A 23848-nucleotide genomic window follows, 5' to 3' on the forward strand; every position below is an offset into this window, starting at 1 on the left:
ACTGTGTACCCCAATACTGACTCACTGACAGCTGTGTACCCCTATACTGATTTACTGGTGGCTGTTTACCCCATTTACATATTACCTGAAAGCTGTGTACCCCAATACTGACACAACAACAGCTGTGTACCCCAATACTGGCACACTGACAGCTGTGTACCCCCAAACTGACAGCTGTGATCCCCAATACTGACTTACTGAAAGCTGTTTATCCCTATACTGACTCACTGACAGCTGTGTACCCCAATACTGATTTACTGACAGCTGTGTACTCCTATACTGACTCACTGACAGCTGTGTACCCCATATACTGAAACACTGACTGTGTACCCCAATACTGACTCAATGAAAGCTGTGTACCCCAAAACTGACTCACTAACAGCTGTGCACCCAATATTCTGACACACTGACTTATGTGTACCCCCAATACTAACTCAGTCACAGCTGTGTACCTCAATACTGACACACTGACATTTGTATACCCCCAATACTGACCCACTTACAGCAGTTTACCCCAAAACTGACACAATGATTGCATTGTACCCCAATATTGACAAACTGAAATCTGTGTACCCCTATACTGACTCACTGACAGCTGTGTACCCCATCTACTGACACACTGACTGATGTGTACCCCAATACTGACTCACTGACAGTTGTATACACCTATACTGACTCACTGACAGCTGTGTACCCCATCTACTGACACACTGACTGATGTGTACCCCAATACTGACTCACTGACAGCTGTTTACCCCATTTACTGACTCCCTGAAAACTGTGCACCCCAATACTGGCACACTGACAGCTGTGTACCCCCAATACTGATTCACTGATAGCTGTGTACCCCCAATACTGATTCACTGCCAGCTGTATACCCCCAATGCTGACACTCTGAAAGTTCTGGTCCCCCAGTACTGACACACTAACGCTCTGTACCCCCTATTCTGACTCACTGAAAGCGGTGTGCCCCCAATACTAACACACTGAAAACTGTGTACCCTAATACTGACACACTGACAGTTGTTTACCCCAATATGGAATCACTGACAGCTGTGTACCCCATATTCTGACACAATGACTGATGTGTACCCCAATACTGACTCACTGAAAGCTGTGTACCCCCAATACTGACTCACTGACAGCTGTGTACCCCAATACTGACAGATGTGTAGCCCAATAATGACTCACTGAAAGCTGTGCACCCCAATATTGACTTACTGACAGCTGTGTAACTCCAATATTGACTTACTGACTGATCTGTACCCCAATACTGACTCTCTGACAGCTATGTACCCCAATATTGACTCACTGACAGCTGTGTACCCACAATACAGACTTACTGAAAGCTGTGTACCCCTATACTGACTTACTGACAGCTGTGTACTCCAATACTGACACACTGAAAGCTGTGTACCCCAATACTGACAAGGGTGTACCCCCAATACTGAATAACTGACAGCTATGTACCTCCAATACAGACTCACTGATAGCTGTGTATCCCCAATACTGACTTACTGAAAGCTGTTTACCCCTATACTGACACATTGACTGATGTGTACCCCAATACTGACTCCCTGAAAGCTGTGTACCACATATACTGACAGCTGTGTACCCCCAATACTGAATAACTGACAGCTGTGTATCCCTAATATGGACTCACTGATAGCTGTGTACCCCCAATACTTACATACTGAAAGCTGTGTACCCCTATACTTACTCACTGACAGCTGTCTACCCCATATACAGACTGCCTGAAAGGTGCATACCCCAATATTGACACACTGACAGCTGTATACCTCCAATACTGACTCACTGAAAGATATGTATCCCCAATACTGACACACTGACAGCTATGTACCCCAATACTAACACACTGACAGATGTGTACCCCAATGTATCCTCTATATTAACACACTGACTGCTCTGTACCCCCTATACTGACTCACTGACAGCTGAGTACCCCTATACTGACTCATTGACAGCTGTGTACCTCATATACTGACACACTGACTGATGTGTAGCCCAATACTGACTCACTGAAAGCTATTTACCCACAAAACTGACAGCTGTGTACCCCCAATACTTACTCACTAACAGGTGTGTACCCCAATACAGACTTACTGAAAGCTGTTTACCCCTATACTGACTAACTGACAGATGTGTACCCCCAATACTGACACACTGACAGCTATGTACACCCAATACTGACTCACTGACAGTTGTGTACCCCTATACTGAGTCACTGACAGCTGTGTATCTCATATACTGACACACTAACTGATGTGTACCCCCCATGCTGACTTACTGACTGTGTACCCCATTTACTGACTCCCTGAAAGCTGTGTACCCCAATACTGACACACTGACAGCTGTGTACCCCAATACCGATTCACTGAAAGCTATGTACCCCCCAATACTGACTTACTGACAGCTGCGTGCCCCCAATACTGACTTACTGACAGCTGCATGCCCCCAATACTGACTCACTGACAGATGTGTACCCCCAATACTGATTCATTGACAGCTATGTACCCCCCATATTGACTCACTGACAGTTGTATACCCCATATACTGGCACACTGATTGATGTTTACCCCAATACTGACTCACTGAAAGCTGTTTACCCTCAATGCTGACATACTGAACGCTCTGGTCCCCTTATACTGACTCACTGAAAGCTGTGTACCCCCAATTCTGACTCACTGAATGCTGTTTACCCTAATACTAACACACTGACTGCTGTGTACCCTGAATATTGACACACTGACAGCTGTGTACCACAACACTGACTCACTGAAAGCTATGTACCTCCAATACTGACAGCTGTGTACCCCCAATACTGACTTACTGACAGCTGTGTGCCTCCAATCCTGACTCACTGACAGCTGTGTACACCCAATACTGATTCACTGACAGCTGTGTAACCCCAATACTGACTTACTGACTTTGTAGCCCAATACTGACTCTCTGAAAGATGTGTACTCCAATATTGACTCACTGACAGCTGTGTACCCCCAATACTGATTTAATGAAAGCTGTGTACCCATATACTGACTTCCTGACAGCTGTGTACCCCCAATACTGACAGCTGTGTACCCCAATACTGACTCACTGATAGCTGTATACCCCTAATACAAACGTACTGAAAGCTGTTTACCTCTATACTGACCCACTGACAGCTGTGTACCCCATATACTGACACACTGATGTATACCCCAATACTGACTCCCTGACAGCTGTGTACTTCAATTCTGAATCACTGACAGCTGTGTACCCCCAATACTGACTTACTGAAAGCTGTGTACCCCTATACTTACTCACTGACAGCTGTGTACCCCATATACTGACTCCCTGAAAGCTGTGTACCCCAATATTGACTCACTAACAGCTGTGAACCCCCAATACTGACACACTGACAGCTGTATACCCGCCAATTTATCCTATATACTAACACACTGACTGCTCTGTACCCCAATACTGACTCACTGGCAGCTGTGTACCCCATATACTGACACAGTGACTGTGTACCCTCAATACTGACACACTGACAGCTTTGTACCCCCAATACTGACTCACTGGCAGCTGTGTACCCCATATACTGACACAGTGACTGTGTACCCCCAATACTGACACACTGACAGCTTTGTACCCCCAATACTGACTCACTGACAGCTATGTACCCCATATACTGACACACTGACAGCTCTGCATCCCCTATACTAACTCACTGAAAGCTGTGTACCATAATACAGACACACTGACAGCTGTGTAACCCCAATACTAATTGACAGCTGTGTACCCCTATACTGAGACAATGAAAGCTGTGTCCCCAATACTGACTCATTGAAAGATGCGTACCCCTATACTGAGACATTGACAGCTGTGTACCCCAATACTGACTCACAGACAGCTGTATATTTACTGACTGATTACTGTGTACCCCAATACTAACACATTGACTGCTGTGTACCCCCAATACTGACACACTGAAAGCTGTGTCCATCCAATATTGACTCACTGATTGCTGTTTACCCCAATACTGACACAATGACTGCTGTGTACTTCAATACTGACACACTGACTGCAGTGTACCCCCAATACTGACACAATGACTGCTGTGTACTTCAATACTTACACACTGACTGACTGCAGTGTACCCCCAATACTGACACATTGAAAGCTGTGTACCCCCAATACTGACTCACTGACTGCCGTGTGCCCCCTATACTGACACAATGACTGCTGTGTACCCTCTATACTGACTCACTAACAGCTGTGTACAACAATACTAACCCACTGAAATTTGTGTACTCCCTATACGGACACACTAAAAGCTGTGTACCCACTATACTGACACACTGACTACTGTGTACCCGAATACTGATTCACTGTACCCTCAATAATGACTTACTCACAAATGTGTACCCCCAATACTGATTCACTGACATTTGTGTACCCCAATACTGATTCACTGAAAGCTGTGTACCCCCAATACTGACTCACTCACAGCTGTGTACCCCCAATACTGATTCACTGAGATTTGTGCACCCCCAATACTGAGACACTAAATGCTGTTTACCCCCAATACTAACCGACTGACAGCTGTGTACCGCGGTACTGACACACTGACTGCTTTGTACCCCATATACTATCTCACTGACAGCTGAGTACCCCCTATAATGACACACTGACTGCTGTGTATCCTCTATACTGTCACACTGACAGCTGTGTACAACAATACTAACACACTGACTGCTGTGTAGCCCCTATACTGGCACACTGACAGCTGTGTACCCCCTATACTGACACACTGACTGCTGTGTACCCTCTATACTGACACACTGACTGCTGTGTACCTCCTATACTGACACACTGACAGCTGTGTACCCCCTATACTCACACACTGACTGCTTTGTACCGCCTATACTGACACACTAACCACTGTGTACGCCAATACTGATTCACTGACATTTGTGTACCCCCTATACTGACACTAAAATATGTGTACCCCCAAAACTGACCCACTGACAGCTGTATACCCCAATACTGACACACTGACAGCTGTGTACCCCCTATAATGACACACTGACTGCTGTAAACGCCCAATACTGAACCCCTGACAGCTGTGTACAACGATACTAACACACTGACAGCTGTGTAACCCCTATACTGACACACTGAGTGCTGTGTATCCTCTATACTGACCCACTGACAGCTGTGTACAACAATGCTAACACACTGAGAGCTGTGTAACCCCTATACTGACACACTGACAGATGTGTACCCCCTATACGGACACAATGGCTGCTGTGTACCCCCTATATTAACTCACTGACTGCTTTGTACCCTCTATACTAACACACTGACTGCTGTGTAACCCCTATACTGACACACTGACTGCTTTGTACCCCCTATACTGACACACTAACCACTGTGTACCCCAATACTGATTCACTGACATTTGTATACCCCCTATACTGACACTAAAAGCTGTGTACTCCCAATACTGACTCACTGACTGCTGTGTACTCCCTCTACTGACTGCTGTGTACCCCCTATACTGACTCTGATGTATACCCCCTATACTGACACACTGACTGCTGTGTATCCTCTATACTGACACACTGACTGCTGTGTACCCCCAATAAAGACACACTGAAATATGTGTACCCCAATACTGACTCACTGACTAATGTCTAATGTGTGCCCCAATACTGACTGGCAGCTGTGCCCCCCCCCTATACTGACACACTGACTGCTGTGTACCCCCATTAAAGACACCCTGAAATCTGTGTACCCCCGATACTAACTCACTGACTAATGTGTACCCCAATACTAACTAACAGGTCTGTCCCCCAATACTGACTCACTGACAGCTGTGTACCCCCTATACTGACACAATGACTGTGTACTCCCTTAACTGACTTACTGACAGCTGTGTACAACAATACTAATACACTGACTGCTGTGTACCCCCTATAATGACAAACTGACTGCTGTGTACCCGTACACTGACCACTGTGTACCCCAATAACTACTCACTCACTACTGTGTACCCCCAATACTGACACAATGACTGCTGTGTATCCCCTATACTGACACACTGACAGCTATGTACCCCATATACTGACACACTGACTGCTGTATACCTTCTGTACTGACACACTGACAGCTGTGTACCCTCTATACTGACACACTGACTGCTGTGTAACCCAACACAAAGAGGGAACACAGTATTTCCTTACTTAAGCACTAGCTATAGTATACACCCCAGGGGGCACTTGCTATCAAATACCAAATGTGTATTGGTTTACGCAACACCCCCCAACACTGACCACTGTGTACCCCAATATCTACTCACTGACTACTGTGTACCCCAATACTGACACACTTACTGCTGTGTAACCCAATACCAAGAGGGAATACAGTAATTCCTTAGCCCCTATACTGAGACACTAAAAGCAGTGTACCCCCAATACTGACTCACTGACATCTGTGTACCCCATATACTGATACACTGACTGCTGTGTATCCTCTATACTGACTCATTGACTGCTGTCTACAATAATACTAACACACTGACTGCTCTGTACTCCCTATACTGTCTCACTGACAGCTGTGTACCCCCTCTACTAACACACTGACTGCTCTGTACTCCCTATACTGACTCACTGACAGCTGTGTACTCCCTATACTGTCTCACTGACAGCTGTGTACCCCCTATACTTACTCACTGACAGCTGTGTACCCCCTATACTGTCTCACTGACAGCTGTGTACCCCCTATACTTACTCACTGACAGCTGTGTACCCCCTATACTGACTAACTGACAGCTGTGTACAACAATACTAACACACTGACTGCTCTGTACCCCCTATACTGACACACTGACTGCTGTGTAACCCCTATACTAATACACTGACTACTGTATACACCCTATACTGAATCCCTGACTGCTCTGTACTCCCTATACTGACTCACTGACAGCTGTGTACTCCCTATACTGTCTCACTGACAGCTGTGTACCCCCTATACTGACTCACTGACAGCTGTGTACTCCCTATACTGTCTCACTGACAGCTGTGAACTCCCTATACTGTCTCACTGACAGCTGTGTACCCCCTATACTAACTCACTGACAGCTGTGTACCCCCCTATACTGACTCACTGACTTCTGTGTACCCCCTATACTGACTCATTGACTGCTGTGTACCCCCCTATACTGACTCACTGACTTCTGTGTACCCCCTACGCTGACTCACTGACTGCTGTGTACCTCTATACTGACTCACTGACTGATGAGTACCCCCTATACTAACACATTGACTGCTGTGTACACCCTATACTGACACACTGACTACTGTGTACCCCCTTATACTGACTCACTGACTTCTGTGTACCCCCTCTACTAACACACTGACTGCTGTGTACACCCTATACTGACACACTGACTGCTGTGTACCCCCTATACTGACTCACTGACAGCTACGTACCCCCTATACTGACACACTGATTGCTGTGTACCCCCTATACTGACACACTGACTGCTGTGTACCCCCTATACTGACTCACTGACAGCTGTGTACCCACTATACTGACCCACTGACTGCTGTGTACCCCTATACTGACTCACTGACTTCTGTGTACCCCATATACTGACTCACTGACTGCTGTGTACCCCATATACTGACTCACTGACTGCTGTGTACCCTCTATACTGACTCACTGACTGCTGTATACCCCATATACTGACACACTGACTGCTGTGTACCCTCTATACTGACTCACTGACTGCTGTGTACCCTCTATACTGACTCACTGACCACTGTGTACCAAAAATACCTACTCACTGACTACTGTGTACCCCAATACCTACTCACTGACTACTGTGTACCCCAAATACTGACACACTGACTGCTGTGTACCCCAATACTGACTCACTGAAAGCTGTGTACCCCAATTGCTACTCACTGACTGCTGTGTACCCCAATACTGACTCACTGAAAGCTGTGTACCCCAATTGCTACTCACTGACTGCTGTGTACCCCATATACTGACACACTGACTGCTGTTTATTCCCTATACTGACACACTGACTGCTGTGTACCCCATATACTGACACACTGACTGCTGTGTACCCCCTATACTGACACACTGACTGCTGTGTACCCCATATACTGACACACTGACTGCTGTGTACCCTCTATACTGACACACTGACTGCTGTGTACCTCCTATACTGACACACTGACTGCTGTGTACCTCCTATACTTACACACTGACTGCTGTGTATCCCCTATACTGACTCACTGACTGCTGTGTACCCCCTATACTGACTCACTGACAGCTGTGTACCCTCTATACTGACTCACTGACCACTGTGTACCCCAATACCTACTCACTGAATACTGTGTACCCCCAATACTGACTCAATGACCACTGTATACACCCCAGGAGACACTTGCTATCAAATACCAAATGTGTATTGGTTTATATAACACCCCCCAACACTGACTCACTGACCACTGTGTACCCCAATACCTACTCACTGACCACTGTATACCCCAATACTGACACACTGATTGCTGTGTAACCCAATACCAAGAGGGAATACAGTAATTCCTTAGCCCCTATACTGAGACACTAAAAGCAGTGTAACCCCAAAACTGACTCACTGACATCTGTGTACCCCATATACTGATACACTGACTGCTGTGTATCCTCTATACTGACTCATTGACTGCTGTCTACAATAATACTAACACACTGACTGCTCTGTACTACCTATATTGACTCACTGACAGCTGTGTACTCCCTATACTGTCTCACTGACAGCTGTGAACTCCCTATACTGTCTCACTGACAGCTGTGTACCCCCTATACTAACTCACTGACAGCTGTGTACCCCCCTATACTGACTCACTGACAGCTGTGTACAACAATACTGACTCACTGACTGCTCTGTACCCCCTATACTGACACACTGACAGCTGTGTCCCCTCTATACTGACACACTGACTGCTATGTACCCCCTATACTGACACACTAACTACTGTGTACCCCCTATACTTACTCACTGACTGCTGTGTACCCCATATACTTACTCACTGACTGCTGTGTACCCCCTATACTTACTCACTGACAGCTGTGTATCCCCTATACTGACTCACTGTCTGCTGTGTACCCCCTATACTGACACACTGACTGCTGTGTACCCTCTATACTGACCCACTGACTGCTGTGTACCCCCTAGACTGACTCACTGACTGCTGTGTATCCCCTATACTGACACACTAACTGCTGTGTACCCCCTATACTTACTCACTGACAGCTGTGTATCCCCTATACTGACTCAGTGACTGCTGTGTACACCCTATACTGACACACTGACTACTGTGTACCCCCTATACTGACTCACTGACTTCTGTGTACCCCCTCTACTAACACACTGACTGCTGTGTACACCCTATACTGACACACTGACTGCTGTGTACCCCCTATACTGACACACTGACTGCTGTGTACCCCCTATACTGACTCACTGACAGCTACGTACCCCCTATACTGACACACTGATTGCTGTGTACCCCCTATACTGACACACTGACTGCTGTGTACCCCCTATACTGACTCACTGACAGCTGTGTACCCACTATACTGACCCACTGACTGCTGTGTACCCCTATACTGACTCACTGACTGCTGTGTACCCCATATACTGACTCACTGACTGCTGTGTACCCCATATACTGACTCACTGACTGCTGTGTACCCTCTATACTGACTCACTGACCACTGTGTACCAAAAATACCTACTCACTGACCACTGTGTACCCCAAATACTGACACACTGACTGCTGTGTACCCCAATACTGACTCACTGAAAGCTGTGTACCCCAATTGCTACTCACTGACTGCTGTGTACCCCAATACTGACTCACTGAAAGCTGTGTACCCCAATTGCTACTCACTGACTGCTGTGTACCCCATATACTGACACACTGACTGCTGTGTACCCCCTATACTGACACACTGACTGCTGTGTACCCCCTATACTGACACACTGACTGCTGTGTACCCTCTATACTGACACACTGACTGCTGTGTACCCCCTATACTGACTCACTGACAGCTGTGTACCCTCTATACTGACTCACTGACCACTGTGTACCCCAAAACCTACTCACTGACTACTGTGTACCCCCAATACTGACTCAATGACCACTGTATACACCCCAGGAGACACTTGCTATCAAATACCAAATGTGTATTGGTTTACATAACACCCCCCAACACTGACTCACTGACCACTGTGTACCCCAATACCTACTCACTGACCACTGTGTACCCCAATTCTGGCACACTGACTGCTGTGTAACCCAATACCAAGAGGGAATACAGTAATTCCTTAGCCCCTATACTGAGACACTAAAAGCAGTGTAACCCCAAAACTGACTCACTGACATCTGTGTACCCCATATACTGATACACTGACTGCTGTGTATCCTCTATACTGACTCATTGACTGCTGTCTACAATAATACTAACACACTGACTGCTCTGTACTACCTATATTGACTCACTGACAGCTGTGTACTCCCTATACTGTCTCACTGACAGCTGTGAACTCCCTATACTGTCTCACTGACAGCTGTGTACCCCCTATACTGACTCACTGACAGCTGTGTACCCCCCTATACTGACTCACTGACAGCTGTGTACAACAATACTGACAAACTGACTGCTCTGTACCCCCTATACTGACACACTGACAGCTGTGTCCCCTCTATACTGACACACTGACTGCTATGTACCCCCTATACTGACACACTGACTACTGTGTACCCCCTATACTTACTCACTGACTGCTGTGTACCCCATATACTTACTCACTGACTGCTGTGTACCCCCTATACTTACTCACTGACAGCTGTGTATCCCCTATACTGACTCACTGTCTGCTGTGTACCCCTATACTGACACACTGACTGCTGTGTACCCTCTATACTGACCCACTGACTGCTGTGTACCCCCTATACTGACACACTAACTGCTGTGTACCCCCTATACTTACTCACTGACAGCTGTGTATCCCCTATACTGACTCACTGACTGCTGTGTACCCCCTATACTGACACACTGACTACTGTGTATCCCCTATACTTACTCACTGACTGCTGTGTACTCCCTATACTTACTCACTGACAGCTCTGTACCCCCTATACTGCTACACTGACTGCTGTGTACCCCCTATACTGACACACTGACTGCTGTGTACCCCCTATACTGACTCACTGACAGCTGTGTACCCCCTATACTAACAGACTGACTGCTGTGTACCCTCTATACTGACTCACTGACAGCTGTGACCCCATATACTGACACACTGACAGCGGTGTACCCCCTATACTGACACACTGACTACTGTGTACCCCCAATACTAACAAACTGACTGCTGTGTACCCCCAATACTGACTCACTAAAAGCTGTGTACCCCAATTGATACTCACTGACTGCTGTGTACCCCATATACTGACTCACTGACTGCTGTGTACTCCCTATACTGACACACTGACTGCTGTGTACCCCCTATACTTACTCACTGACTGCTGTGTACCCTCTATACTGACTCACTGACTGCTGTGTACCCTCTATACTGACTCACTGACTGCTGTGTACCCCCTATACTGACACACTAACTACTGTGTATCCCGTATACTGACTCACTGACTGCTGTGTACCCTCTATACTGACTCACTGACTGCTGTGTACCCCATATACTGACACACTGACTGCTGTGTACCCTCTATACTGACTCACTGACTGCTGTGTACCCTCTATACTGACTCACTGACCACTGTGTACCCTCTATACTGACTCACTGACTGCTGTGTACCCCATATACTGACACACTGACTGCTGTGTACCCTCTATACTGACTCACTGACCACTGTGTACCAAAAATACCTACTCACTGACCACTGTGTACCCCAATACCTACTCACTGACTACTGTGTACCCCAAATACTGACACACTGACTGCTGTGTACCCCAATACTGACTCACTGAAAGCTGTGTACCCAAATTGCTACTCACTGACTGCTGTGTACCCCAATACTGACTCACTGAAAGCTGTGTACCCCAATTGCTACTCACTGACTGCTGTGTACCCCATATACTGACACACTGACTGCTGTGTACCCCCTATACTGACACACTTTCTGCTGGGTACCCCCTATACTGACACACTGACTGCTGTGTACCCCCTATACTGACACACTGACTGCTGTGTACCCTCTATACTGACACACTGACTGCTGTGTACCTCCTATACTTACACACTGACTGCTGTGTATCCCCTATACTGACTCACTGACTGCTGTGTACCCCCTATACTGACTCACTGACAGCTGTGTACCCTCTATACTGACTCACTGACCACTGTGTACCCCAATACCTACTCACTGACTACTGTGTACCCCCAATACTGACTCAATGACCACTGTATACACCCCAGGAGACACTTGCTATCAAATACCAAATGTGTATTGGTTTACATAACACCCCCCAACACTGACTCACTGACCACTGTGTACCCCAATACCTACTCACTGACTACTGTGTACCCCAATACTGACACACTGACTGCTGTGTAACCCAATACCAAGAGGGAATACAGTAATTCCTTAGCCCCTATACTGAGACACTAAAAGCAGTGTAACCCCAAAACTGACTCACTGACATCTGTGTACCCCATATACTGATACACTGACTGCTGTGTATCCTCTATACTGACTCATTGACTGCTGTCTACAATAATACTAACACACTGACTGCTCTGTACTACCTATATTGACTCACTGACAGGTGTGTACTCCCTATACTGTCTCACTGACAGCTGTGAACTCCCTATACTGTCTCACTGACAGCTGTGTACCCCCTATACTGACTCACTGACAGCTGTGTACCCCCCTATACTGACTCACTGACAGCTGTGTACAAAAATACTAACACACTGACTGTTCTGTACCCCCTATACTGACACACTGACAGCTGTTTCCCCTCTATACTGACACACTGACTGCTATGTACCCCCTATACTGACACACTGACTACTGTGTACCCCCTATACTTACTCACTGACTGCTGTGTACCCCATATACTTACTCACTGACTGCTGTGTACCCTCTATACTGACAGCTGTGTACCCCCTATACTTACTCACTGACTGCTGTGTACCCTCTATACTTACTCACTGACAGCTGTGTATCCCCTATACTGACTCACTGTCTGCTGTGTACCCCCTATACTGACACACTGACTGCTGTGTACCCTCTATACTGACCCACTGACTGCTGTGTACCCCCTATACTGACTCACTGACTGCTGTGTACCCCCTATACTGACACACTGACTGCTGTGTACCCCCTATACTTACTCACTGACAGCTGTGTATCCCCTATACTGACTCACTGACTGCTGTGTATCCCCTATACTGACTCACTGACTGCTGTGTACCCCCTATACTGACACACTGACTACTGTGTATCCCCTATACTTACTCACTGACTGCTGTGTACTCCCTATACTTACTCACTGACAGCTCTGTACCTCCTATACTGCTACACTGACTGCTGTGTACCCCCTATACTGACACACTGACTGCTGTGTACCCCCTATACTGACTCACTGACAGCTGTGTACCCCCTATACTAACAGACTGACTGCTGTGTACCCTCTATACTGACTCACTGACAGCTGGGACCCCATATACTGACACACTGACAGCGGTGTACCCCCTATACTGACACACTGACTACTGTGTACCCCCAATACTAACACACTGACTGCTGTGTACCCCCAATACTGACTCACTGAAAGCTGTGTACCCCAATTGATACTCACTGACTGCTGTGTACCCCATATACTGACTCACTGACTGCTGTGTACTCCCTATACTGACTCACTGACTGCTGTGTATACCCTATACTTACTCACTGACTGCTGTGTACCCTCTATACTGACTCACTGACTGCTGTGTACCCCCTATACTGACTGATGTGTACCCTCTATACTGACTCACTGACTGCTGTGTAACCCCTATACTGACACACTAACTACTGTGTATCCCGTATACTTACTCACTGACTGCTGTGTACCCTCTATACTTACTCACTGACTGCTTTGTACCCCCTATACTGACACACTAACTACTGTGTATCCCGTATACCTACTCACTGACTGCTGTGTACCCCCTATACTGACACACTGACTGCTTTGTACCCATTATACTGACTCACTGGCTGCTGTGTACCCCCTACACTAACTCACTGTCTGCTCTGTACCGCATATACTGACTCACTGACTGCTGTGTACCCCCTACACTGACTCACTGTCTGCTCTGTACCGCATATACTGACTCAATGACTGCTGTGTACCCCTATGCTGACTCACTGACTGCTGTGTACCCCCTATACTAACATACTGTCTGCTCTGTACCGCATATACTGACTCAATGACTGCTGTGTACCCCCTATACTGACTCACTGACTGCTCTGTACCCCCTATACTGACACACTGACTGCTGTGTATCCCATATACTGACTCACTTACTGCTGTGTATCCCCTATACTTACTCACTGACTGCTGTGTAACCCTTATACTTACTCACTGACTGCTGTGTAACCCTTATACTTACTCACTGACTGCTGTGTACCCCCTATACTGACTCACTGACTGCTCTGTACCCCCAATACTGACACACTGTCTGCTGTGTACCGCATATACTGACTCACTGACTGCTGTGTACCCCTTATACTGACTCACTGATTGCTGTGCACCCCCAATACTGACACACTGTCTGCTCTGTACCGCAAATACTTACTCACTGACTGCTGTGTACCCTGTATACTGACACACTGACAGCTGTGTACCCCCTATACTGACACACTGACTGCTGTGTACCCTCTATACTAACTCACTGACTGCTCTGTACCCCCTATACTGACACACTGACAGCTGTGTACCCCCTATACTGACACACTGACTGCTCTGTACCCCCTATACTGACACACTGACTGCTGTGTACCCTCTATACTAACTCACTGACTGCTCTGTACCCCCTATACTGACACACTGACAGCTGTGTACCCCCCTATACTGACACACTGACTGCTCTGTACCCCCTATACTGACACACTGACTGCTGTGTACCCCTTATACTGACTCACTGACTGCTGTGTACCCCCTATACTAAAACACTGACTGCTCTGTACCCCCTACACTAACTCACTGTCTGCTTTGTACCGCATATACTGACTCACTGGCTGCTGTGTACCCCCTATACTAACTCACTGACTGCTCTGTACCCCCTACACTAACTCACTGTCTGCTCTGTACCGCATATACTGACTCACTGACTACTGTGTACCCCCTACACTGACTTACTGTCTGCTCTGTACCGCATATACTGACTCAATGACTGCTGTGTACCCCTATGCTGACTCACTGACTGCTGTGTACCCCCTATACTAACACACTGTCTGCTCTGTACCGCATATACTGACTCAATGACTGCTGTGTACCCCCTATACTGACTCACTGACTGCTCTGTACCCCCTATACTGACACACTGACTGCTGTGTACCCCATATACTGACTCACTTACTGCTGTGTATCCCCTATACTTACTCACTGACTGCTGTGTAACCCTTATACTTACTCACTGACTGCTGTGTAACCCTTATACTTACTCACTGACTGCTGTGTACCCCCTATACTGACTCACTGACTGCTCTGTACCCCCAATACTGACACACTGTCTGCTGTGTACCACATATACTGACTCACTGACTGCTGTGTACCCCTTATACTGACTCACTGATTGCTGTGCACCCCCAATACTGACACACTGTCTGCTCTGTACCGCAAATACTGACTCACTGACTGCTGTGTACCCTGTATACTGACACACTGACAGCTGTGTACCCCCTATACTGACACACTGACTGCTGTGTACCCTCTATACTAACTCACTGACTGCTCTGTACCCCCTATACTGACACACTGACTGCTGTGTAACCCCTATACTGAGTCACTGACTGCTGTGTACCCCCCTATACTGACACACTGACTGCTCTGTACCCTCTATACTGACTCACTGACAGCTGTGTACCCCTTATACTGACACACTGACAGCTGTGTACCCCCTATACTGACTCACTGACAGCTGTGTAACCCCTATATTGACTCACTGACAGCTGTGTACCCCCTATACTGACAGACTGACTGATGTGTACCCCTATACTGACACACTGACTGTTCTGTACCCCCTATATTGAAACACAGACTGCTGTGTACTCCCTATACTGACACACTGACTGCTCTGTACCCCATATACTGACTCACTGACTGCTGTGTACCCTCTATACTGACTCACTGACAGCTGTGTACCATCTATACTGACACACTGACTGCTGTGTAACTCTATACTGACACACTGACAGCTGTGTACCCTCTATACTGACACACTGACAGCTGTGTACCCCCTATACTGACACACTGACTGCTGTGTACCCCCTATACTGATTCGCTGACTGATGTGTAGCCCTATACTGACACACTGATTGCTCTGTACCCCCTATATTGAAACACTGACTGCTGTGTACCCCCTATACTGACACACTGACTGCTCTGTACCCCATATACTGACTCACTGACTGCTGTGTACCCTCTATACTGACAGCTGTGTACACCCTATACTGACACACTGACAGCTGTGTACCCCCTATACTGACTCACTGACAGCTGTGTAACCCCTATACTGACTCACTGACTGCTGTGTACCCCCTATACTGACACACTGACTGCTGTGTACCCCTATACTGACACACTGACTGCTGTGTACCCCCTATACTGACACACTGACTGCTCTGTACCCCATATACTGACTCACTGACTGCTGTGTACCCTCTATACTGACTCACTGACAGCTGTGTACCATCTATACTGACACACTGACTGCTGTGTACCTTCTATACTGACACACTGACAGCTGTGTACCTTCTATACTGACACACTGACAGCTGTGTACCCCCTATACTGACTCACTGACAGCTGTGTAACCCCTATACTGACTCACTGACTGCTGTGTACCCTCTATACTGACTCACTGACTGCTGTTTACCCTCTATACTGACTCACTGACCACTGTGTACCCCAATACCTACTCACTGACTGATGTGTACCCCCTATACTGACTCACTGACTGCTGTGTACCCCCTATACTAACTCACTGGCTGCTCTGTACCCCCTATACTGACTCATTGACTGCTGTGTACCCCCTATACTTACTCACTGACTGCTGTGTACCCCCTATACTGACTCACTGACTGCTGTGTACCCCCTATACTGACTCACTGACTGCTGTGTACCCCCTATACTGACTCACTGACTGCTGTGTACCCCCTATACTGACTCACTGACTGCTGTGTACCCCCTATACTGACTCACTGACTGCTGTGTACCCCCTATACTGACTCACTGACTGCTGTGTACCCTCTATACTAACTCACTGACTGCTGTGTTCCCCCTATACTGACACACTGACTGCTGTGTTCCCCCTATACTGACACACTGACAGCTGTGTTCCCCCTATACTGACTCACTGACTGCTGTGTACCCCCTATACTGACACACTGACTGCTGTGTTCCCCCTATACTGACACACTGACTGCTGTGTACCCTCTATACTGACACACTGACTGCTGTGTTCCCCCTATACTGACACACTGACTGCTGTGTTCCCCCTATACTGACACACTGACAGCTGTGTACCCTCTATACTGACTCACTGACAGCTGTGTAACCCCTATACTGACTCACTGACTGCTGTGTACCCCCTATACTGACACACTGACTGCTGTGTTCCCCCTATACTGACACACTGACTGCTGTGTTCCCCCTATACTGACACACTGACTGCTGTATACCCCTATACTGACTCACTGACTGCTGTGTACCCCAATACCTACTCACTGACTGCTGTGTACCCCCTATACTGACACACTGACTGCTGTGTACCCCAATACCTACTCACTGACTGCTGTGTACCCCCTATACTGACACATTGACTGCTGTGTTCCCCCTATACTGACACACTGACAGCTGTGTACCCTCTATACTGACATACTGACTGCTGTGTACCCCTATACTGACACACTGACTGCTGTGTTCCCCCTATACTGACTCACTGACAGCTGTGTACCCTCTATACTGACTCACTGACTGCTGTGTACCCCTATACTGACACACTGACTGCTGTGTACCCTCTATACTGACACACTGACTGCTGTGTTCCCCCTATACTGACACACTGACTGCTGTGTTCCCCCTATACTGACACACTGACTGCTGTGTTCCCCCTATACTGACACACTGACAGCTGTGTACCCTCTATACTGACTCACTGACAGCTGTGTAACCCCTATACTGACTCACTGACTGCTGTGTACCCCCTATACTGACACACTGACTGCTGTGTTCCCCCTATACTGACACACTGACAGCTGTGTACCCTCTATACTGACATACTGACTGCTGTATACCCCTATACTGACTCACTGACTGCTGTGTACCCCAATACCTACTCACTGACTGCTGTGTACCCCCTATACTGACACACTGACTGCTGTGTACCCCAATACCTACTCACTGACTGCTGTGTACCCCCTATACTGACACATTGACTGCTGTGTTCCCCCTATACTGACACACTGACAGCTGTGTACCCTCTATACTGACATACTGACTGCTGTGTACCCCTATACTGACACACTGACTGCTGTGTTCCCCCTATACTGACTCACTGACAGCTGTGTACCCTCTATACTGACTCACTGACTGCTGTGTACCCCTATACAGACTCACTGACTGCTGTGTAACCCCTATACTGACACACTGACTGCTATGGACCATCTATACTGACTCACTGACAGCTGTGTACCCTCTATACTGACACACTGACTGCTGTGTACCCTCTATACTGACACACTGACTGCTGTGTACCTCCTATACTGACACACTGACTGCTATGGACCATCTATACTGACTCACTGACAGCTGTGTACCCCCTATACTGACACACTGACTGCTGTGTACCATCTATACTGACTCACTGACAGCTGTGTACCCTCTATACTGATACACTGACTGCTGTGTACCCGCTATACTGACCCACTGACTGATGTGTAACCCAACACCAAGAGGGAACACAGTAATTCCTTGGAATTTATGCACTAACTAGAGTATACACCCCAGGGGACACTTGCTATCAAATACCAACTCTCAGATTTGTGCTGTGATGTGAAGAATATTGCGTCTGGCTTTACCTTCCTGGCCTGGCTTGTATATGTGTTTGTCCATCTGGATAACAGTGTTTGTGCCCATGTTACGGATCAGAATCTTTTGGCTCTCAGACATCTCTGTGTTTGGGCCGACAAGAGAGAGGTGAATTGTCACAACTTCTTCATGATCTCTTGTTGGGGGCAAAACCTAAGAAATAAAGATATAATTAGCTGTACAGCTAATCAAGAGGCAGGAGGTATTGCTCTTACTGTGAAGTACCTTGAAGGACACACACTGGAAGAGGCTGGGGCCCTCAGTGTACTGCTGGTTTATGATGGTGTCCATACTCTCAGACTGCAGGGTGAGTGTTAGTAACAACTGCTCTCGTGCCCCACTCACATGAATACAGGCACTCTCCGTAGAGGGATAGTGAATCTCAGCTGGGATCAGCACTAAATAGTTCCTATAGGTAAATGAGAAGACATGTATGTTAATATGACACATCATCTGGAGTTTGTCCTCCACATCGCACTATAGATAAATATTCTCAAACTATGATACAAAGGTTTAAAAGCAATTATACCAGTCTCCACCTGTGTAACCAAATGTTAGCACCAAAATGCCAAATTCAAAATGTCACTGATTAATATTATGCAATTAAAAATAGCACTGAAGGCAACTTACCAACATGTGAACAACACCTAGACTGAACTAAATATAGCCATCATAAAGCTTAGAGCTAAGGTTAAAGCTAAGTGTAGCAGCTGGGTTATGGCTAGGATTAGTGTTAGGTCAGACTCAGTGCTAAGTCTAGGGTAAGTGTTAGGTCAGGCTCAGTGCTAAGTCTAGGGTTAGTGTTAGGTTAGGCTCAGTGCTAAGTCTAGGTTTATTGTTAGGTCAGACTCAGGACTAAGTCTAGGGTTAGAGGGATATTTATCAAAGCCTCAACCGCAAATACGCTGGAAACATCCGCCGGTCTCAATCTGACGCACATCGATGCTTACATCATTACAGATTTTCCGAATACACATTCGGCTCTATTTGACACCTTTTCCCAGTTATCAAACTTTTAACAGAAACTTTTGCGTTTACTGCCCAGACCCTAATCTAAAAATAAAACCCACCCAAAAAAACCTTAAAAAAAACCTCACTAACCCCCGACGATCCACTTACAGTTCTTGAAGTCCCGCTTGAAGGATCCATCTGGAGCCGACTAAGTCATCATCCAAGTGGCAAGAAGTCTTCATCCAGGGGGCCTCTTCAATCTTCATCCAGCTGGAGAAGTCCTCATCCAGTCAGCAAGAAGTCTTCATCCATCCGGCGCGGAGCGGTCCATCCTGAAGACATCCGGCGCAGAGCATCCTCTTCATACGGTCGCTGCTGTAAACTAGAACTTCAATGCAAGTGACGTCATCCAAGATGGTGTCCCTTGCATTCCTATTGGCTGAAAGATTTCAATCAGCCAATAGGATTAGAGCTGCTAAAATCCTATTGGCTGTTCCAATCAGCCAATAGGATTGAGCTCTCATCCTATTAGTAATTTGTAATACTGTTTAATAGTATATTTAAATAATTTAAGTAGGGTAAGGTTTCTTTAATATGTAACATAGTAACATAATAACATAGTAGATGAGGTTGAAAAAAGACCGAAGTCCATCAAGTTCAACCTATACAAATCTAAAATATATGCAAAAAGCTCCAGTTAAGCTTAAATAATCCCACTAAAAGGTGACGCATTTAATACTAGCAATCATATCCATGAATTTTGTTTATAGACAGAAATGTATCCAAACAATTTTTAAATGTATCTAGGGTATTGGCATTCCCTACCTACTTTGGTAATGAGTTCCACAATTTTATTGCTCTTACAGTGAAAAAACGTTGCCGTTGCAGGAGATTAAATTTCCTTTCCTCCAACCTTAAATTGTGACCTCTGGTCAAAAACAATTTTCTTAAAATAAACAGAGCTTCTGCCATCTCTATATATGGGCCTTGAATATATTTATATAAAGTAATCATGTCACCTCTTAAGCACCACCACTATACTAAAATGTTTAACCCCTATCCTGTCTCTCCCTGTTAGTGTTAGGTCAGGCTAAGTGCCAAGTGCTAAGTCTAGGGTTAGTGTTAGGTCAGTCTCAGTACTAAGTCTAGGGTAAGTGTTAAGGTCAGTCTCAGTGCTAAGTCTAGAGTTAGGTCAGGCTAAGTGCCAAGTGCTAAGTCTAGGGTTAGTGTTAGGTCAGTCTCAGTACTAAGTCTAGGGTAAGTGTTAGGTCAGTCTCAGTACTAAGTCTAGGGTTAGTGTTAAGGTCAGTCTCAGTGCTAAGTCTAGAGTTAGGTTAGGCTAAGTGTTAAGCCTAGGGTTAGTGTTAGGTCAGGCTCAGTACTAAGTCTAGGGTTAGTGTTAGGTCAGACTCAGTGCTAAGTCTAGGGTTAGGTCAGTCTCAGTGCTAAGTCTAGGGTTAGTGTTAGGTCAGGCTCAGTGCTAAGTCTAGGGTTAGGTCAGTCTCAGTGCTAAGTCTAGGGTTAGTGTTAGGTCAGTCTCAGTGCTAAGTCTAGGGTTAGGTCAGGCTCAGTGCTAAGTCTAGGGTTAGTGTTAGGTTAGGCTCAACACTAAGTCTAGGGTTAGGGTTAGGTCAGTCTCAGTGCTAAGTCTAGGGTTAATGTTAGGTCAGTCTCAGTGCTAAGTCAAGGGTTAGTGTTAGGTCAGTCTCAGTACTAAGTCTAGGGTTAGTGTTAGGTCAGTCTCAGTGCTAAGTCTAGGGTTAGTGTTAGGTCAGGCTCAGTACTAAGTCTAAGGTTAGGTCAGTCTCAGTGCTAAGTCTAGGGTTAGGGTTAGGTCAGGCTCAGTGCTAAGTCTAGGGTTAGTTTTAGGTCAGGCTCAGTGCTAAGTCTAGGGTAAGTGTTAGGTTAGGCTCAGTGCTAAGTCTAGGGTTAGTGTTAGGTCAGTCTCAGTACTAAGTCTAGGGTTAGTGTTAGGTCAGGCTCAGTGCTAAGTCTAGGGTTAGTGCTAGGTCAGGCTCAGTACTAAGTCTAAGGTTAGGTCAGTCTCAATGCTAAGTCTAGGGTTAGGGTTAGGTCATGCTCAGTGCTAAGTCTAGGGTTAGGTCAGGCTCAACACTAAGTCTAGGGTAAGTGTTAGGTTAGGCTCAGTGCTAAGTCTAGGGTTAGTGTTAGGTCAGTCTCAGTGCTAAGTCTAGGGTAAGTGTTAGGTCAGTCTCAGTACTAAGTCTAGGGTTAGGGTTAGGTCAGTCTCAGTGCTAAGTCTAGGATTTGTGTTAGATCAGGCTCAGTGCTAAGTCTGGGGTTAGTGTTAGGTCAGTCTCAGTGCTAAGTCTAGGGTTAGTGTTAGGTCAGGCTCAGTACTAAGTCTAAGGTTAGTGTTAGGTCAGTCTCAGTGCTAAGTCAAGGGTTAGTGTTAGGTCAGTCTCAGTACTAAGTCTAGGGTTAGTGTTAGGTCAGTCTCAGTGCTAAGTCTAGGGTTAGTGTTAGGTCAGGCTCAGTACTAAGTCTAAGGTTAGGTCAGTCTCAGTGCTAAGTCTAGGGTTAGGGTTAGGTCAGGCTCAGTGCTAAGTCTAGGGTTAGTTTTAGGTCAGGCTCAGTGCTAAGTCTAGGGTAAGTGTTAGGTTAGGCTCAGTGCTAAGTCTAGGGTTAGTGTTAGGTCAGTCTCAGTACTAAGTCTAGGGTTAGTGTTAGGTCAGGCTCAGTGCTAAGTCTAGGGTTAGTGTTAGGTCAGGCTCAGTACTAAGTCTAAGGTTAGGTCAGTCTCAATGCTAAGTCTAGGGTTAGGGTTAGGTCAGGCTCAGTGCTAAGTCTAGGGTTAGGTCAGGCTCAACACTAAGTCTAGGGTAAGTGTTAGGTTAGGCTCAGTGCTAAGTCTAGGGTTAGTGTTAGGTCAGTCTCAGTGCTAAGTCTAGGGTAAGTGTTAGGTTAGGCTCAGTGCTAAGTCTAGGGTTAGTGTTAGGTCAGTCTCAGTACTAAGTCTAGGGTTAGGGTTAGGTCAGTCTCAGTGCTAAGTCTAGGATTTGTGTTAGATCAGGCTCAGTGCTAAGTCTGGGGTTAGTGTTAGGTCAGTCTCAGTGCTAAGTATAGGGTTAGTGTTAGGTCAGGCTCAGTACTAAGTCTAAGGTTAGTGTTAGGTCAGTCTCAGTGCTAAGTCTAGGGTTAGTGTTAGGTCAGTCTCAGTGCTAAGTCTAGGGTTAGTGTTAGGTCAGTCTCAGTGCTAAGTCTAGGGTTAGTGTTAGGTCAGTCTCAGTGCTAAGTCTAGGGTTAGTGTTAGGTCAGGCTCAGTACTAAGTCTAAGGTTAGATCAGGCTCAGTGCTAAGTCTAGAGTTAGTGTTGGTTAGTTTCAGTGCTAAGTCTAGGGTTAGTGTTAGGTCAGGCTCAGTAATAAGTCTAGGGTTAGGTCAGGCTCAGTGCTAAGTCTAGGGTTAGTGTTAGGTCAGTCTCAGTACTAAGTCTAGGGTTAGGGTTAGGTCAGTCTCAGTGCTAAGTCTAGGG

General features: G+C 46.5%; 1 protein-coding gene across 1 annotated transcript in view; it reads right to left on the minus strand.

Moving 5' to 3' along the window:
• LOC128640316 (alpha-2-macroglobulin-like protein 1) overlaps positions 1-23848 on the minus strand; it is a gene marked incomplete in the record, with an annotated part of 543542 nt that overhangs the window by 438315 nt on the left and 81379 nt on the right. Inside the window, 2 exon segments of the mRNA XM_053692806.1 lie at positions 19392-19554; positions 19627-19810. Of these exon segments, the coding sequence (XP_053548781.1) occupies positions 19392-19554; positions 19627-19810 (347 nt within the window).

The sequence above is a fragment of the Bombina bombina genome, chromosome 9, assembly GCF_027579735.1.
Source record: "Bombina bombina isolate aBomBom1 chromosome 9, aBomBom1.pri, whole genome shotgun sequence".
Classification (NCBI taxonomy): Eukaryota; Metazoa; Chordata; class Amphibia; order Anura; family Bombinatoridae; genus Bombina; species Bombina bombina.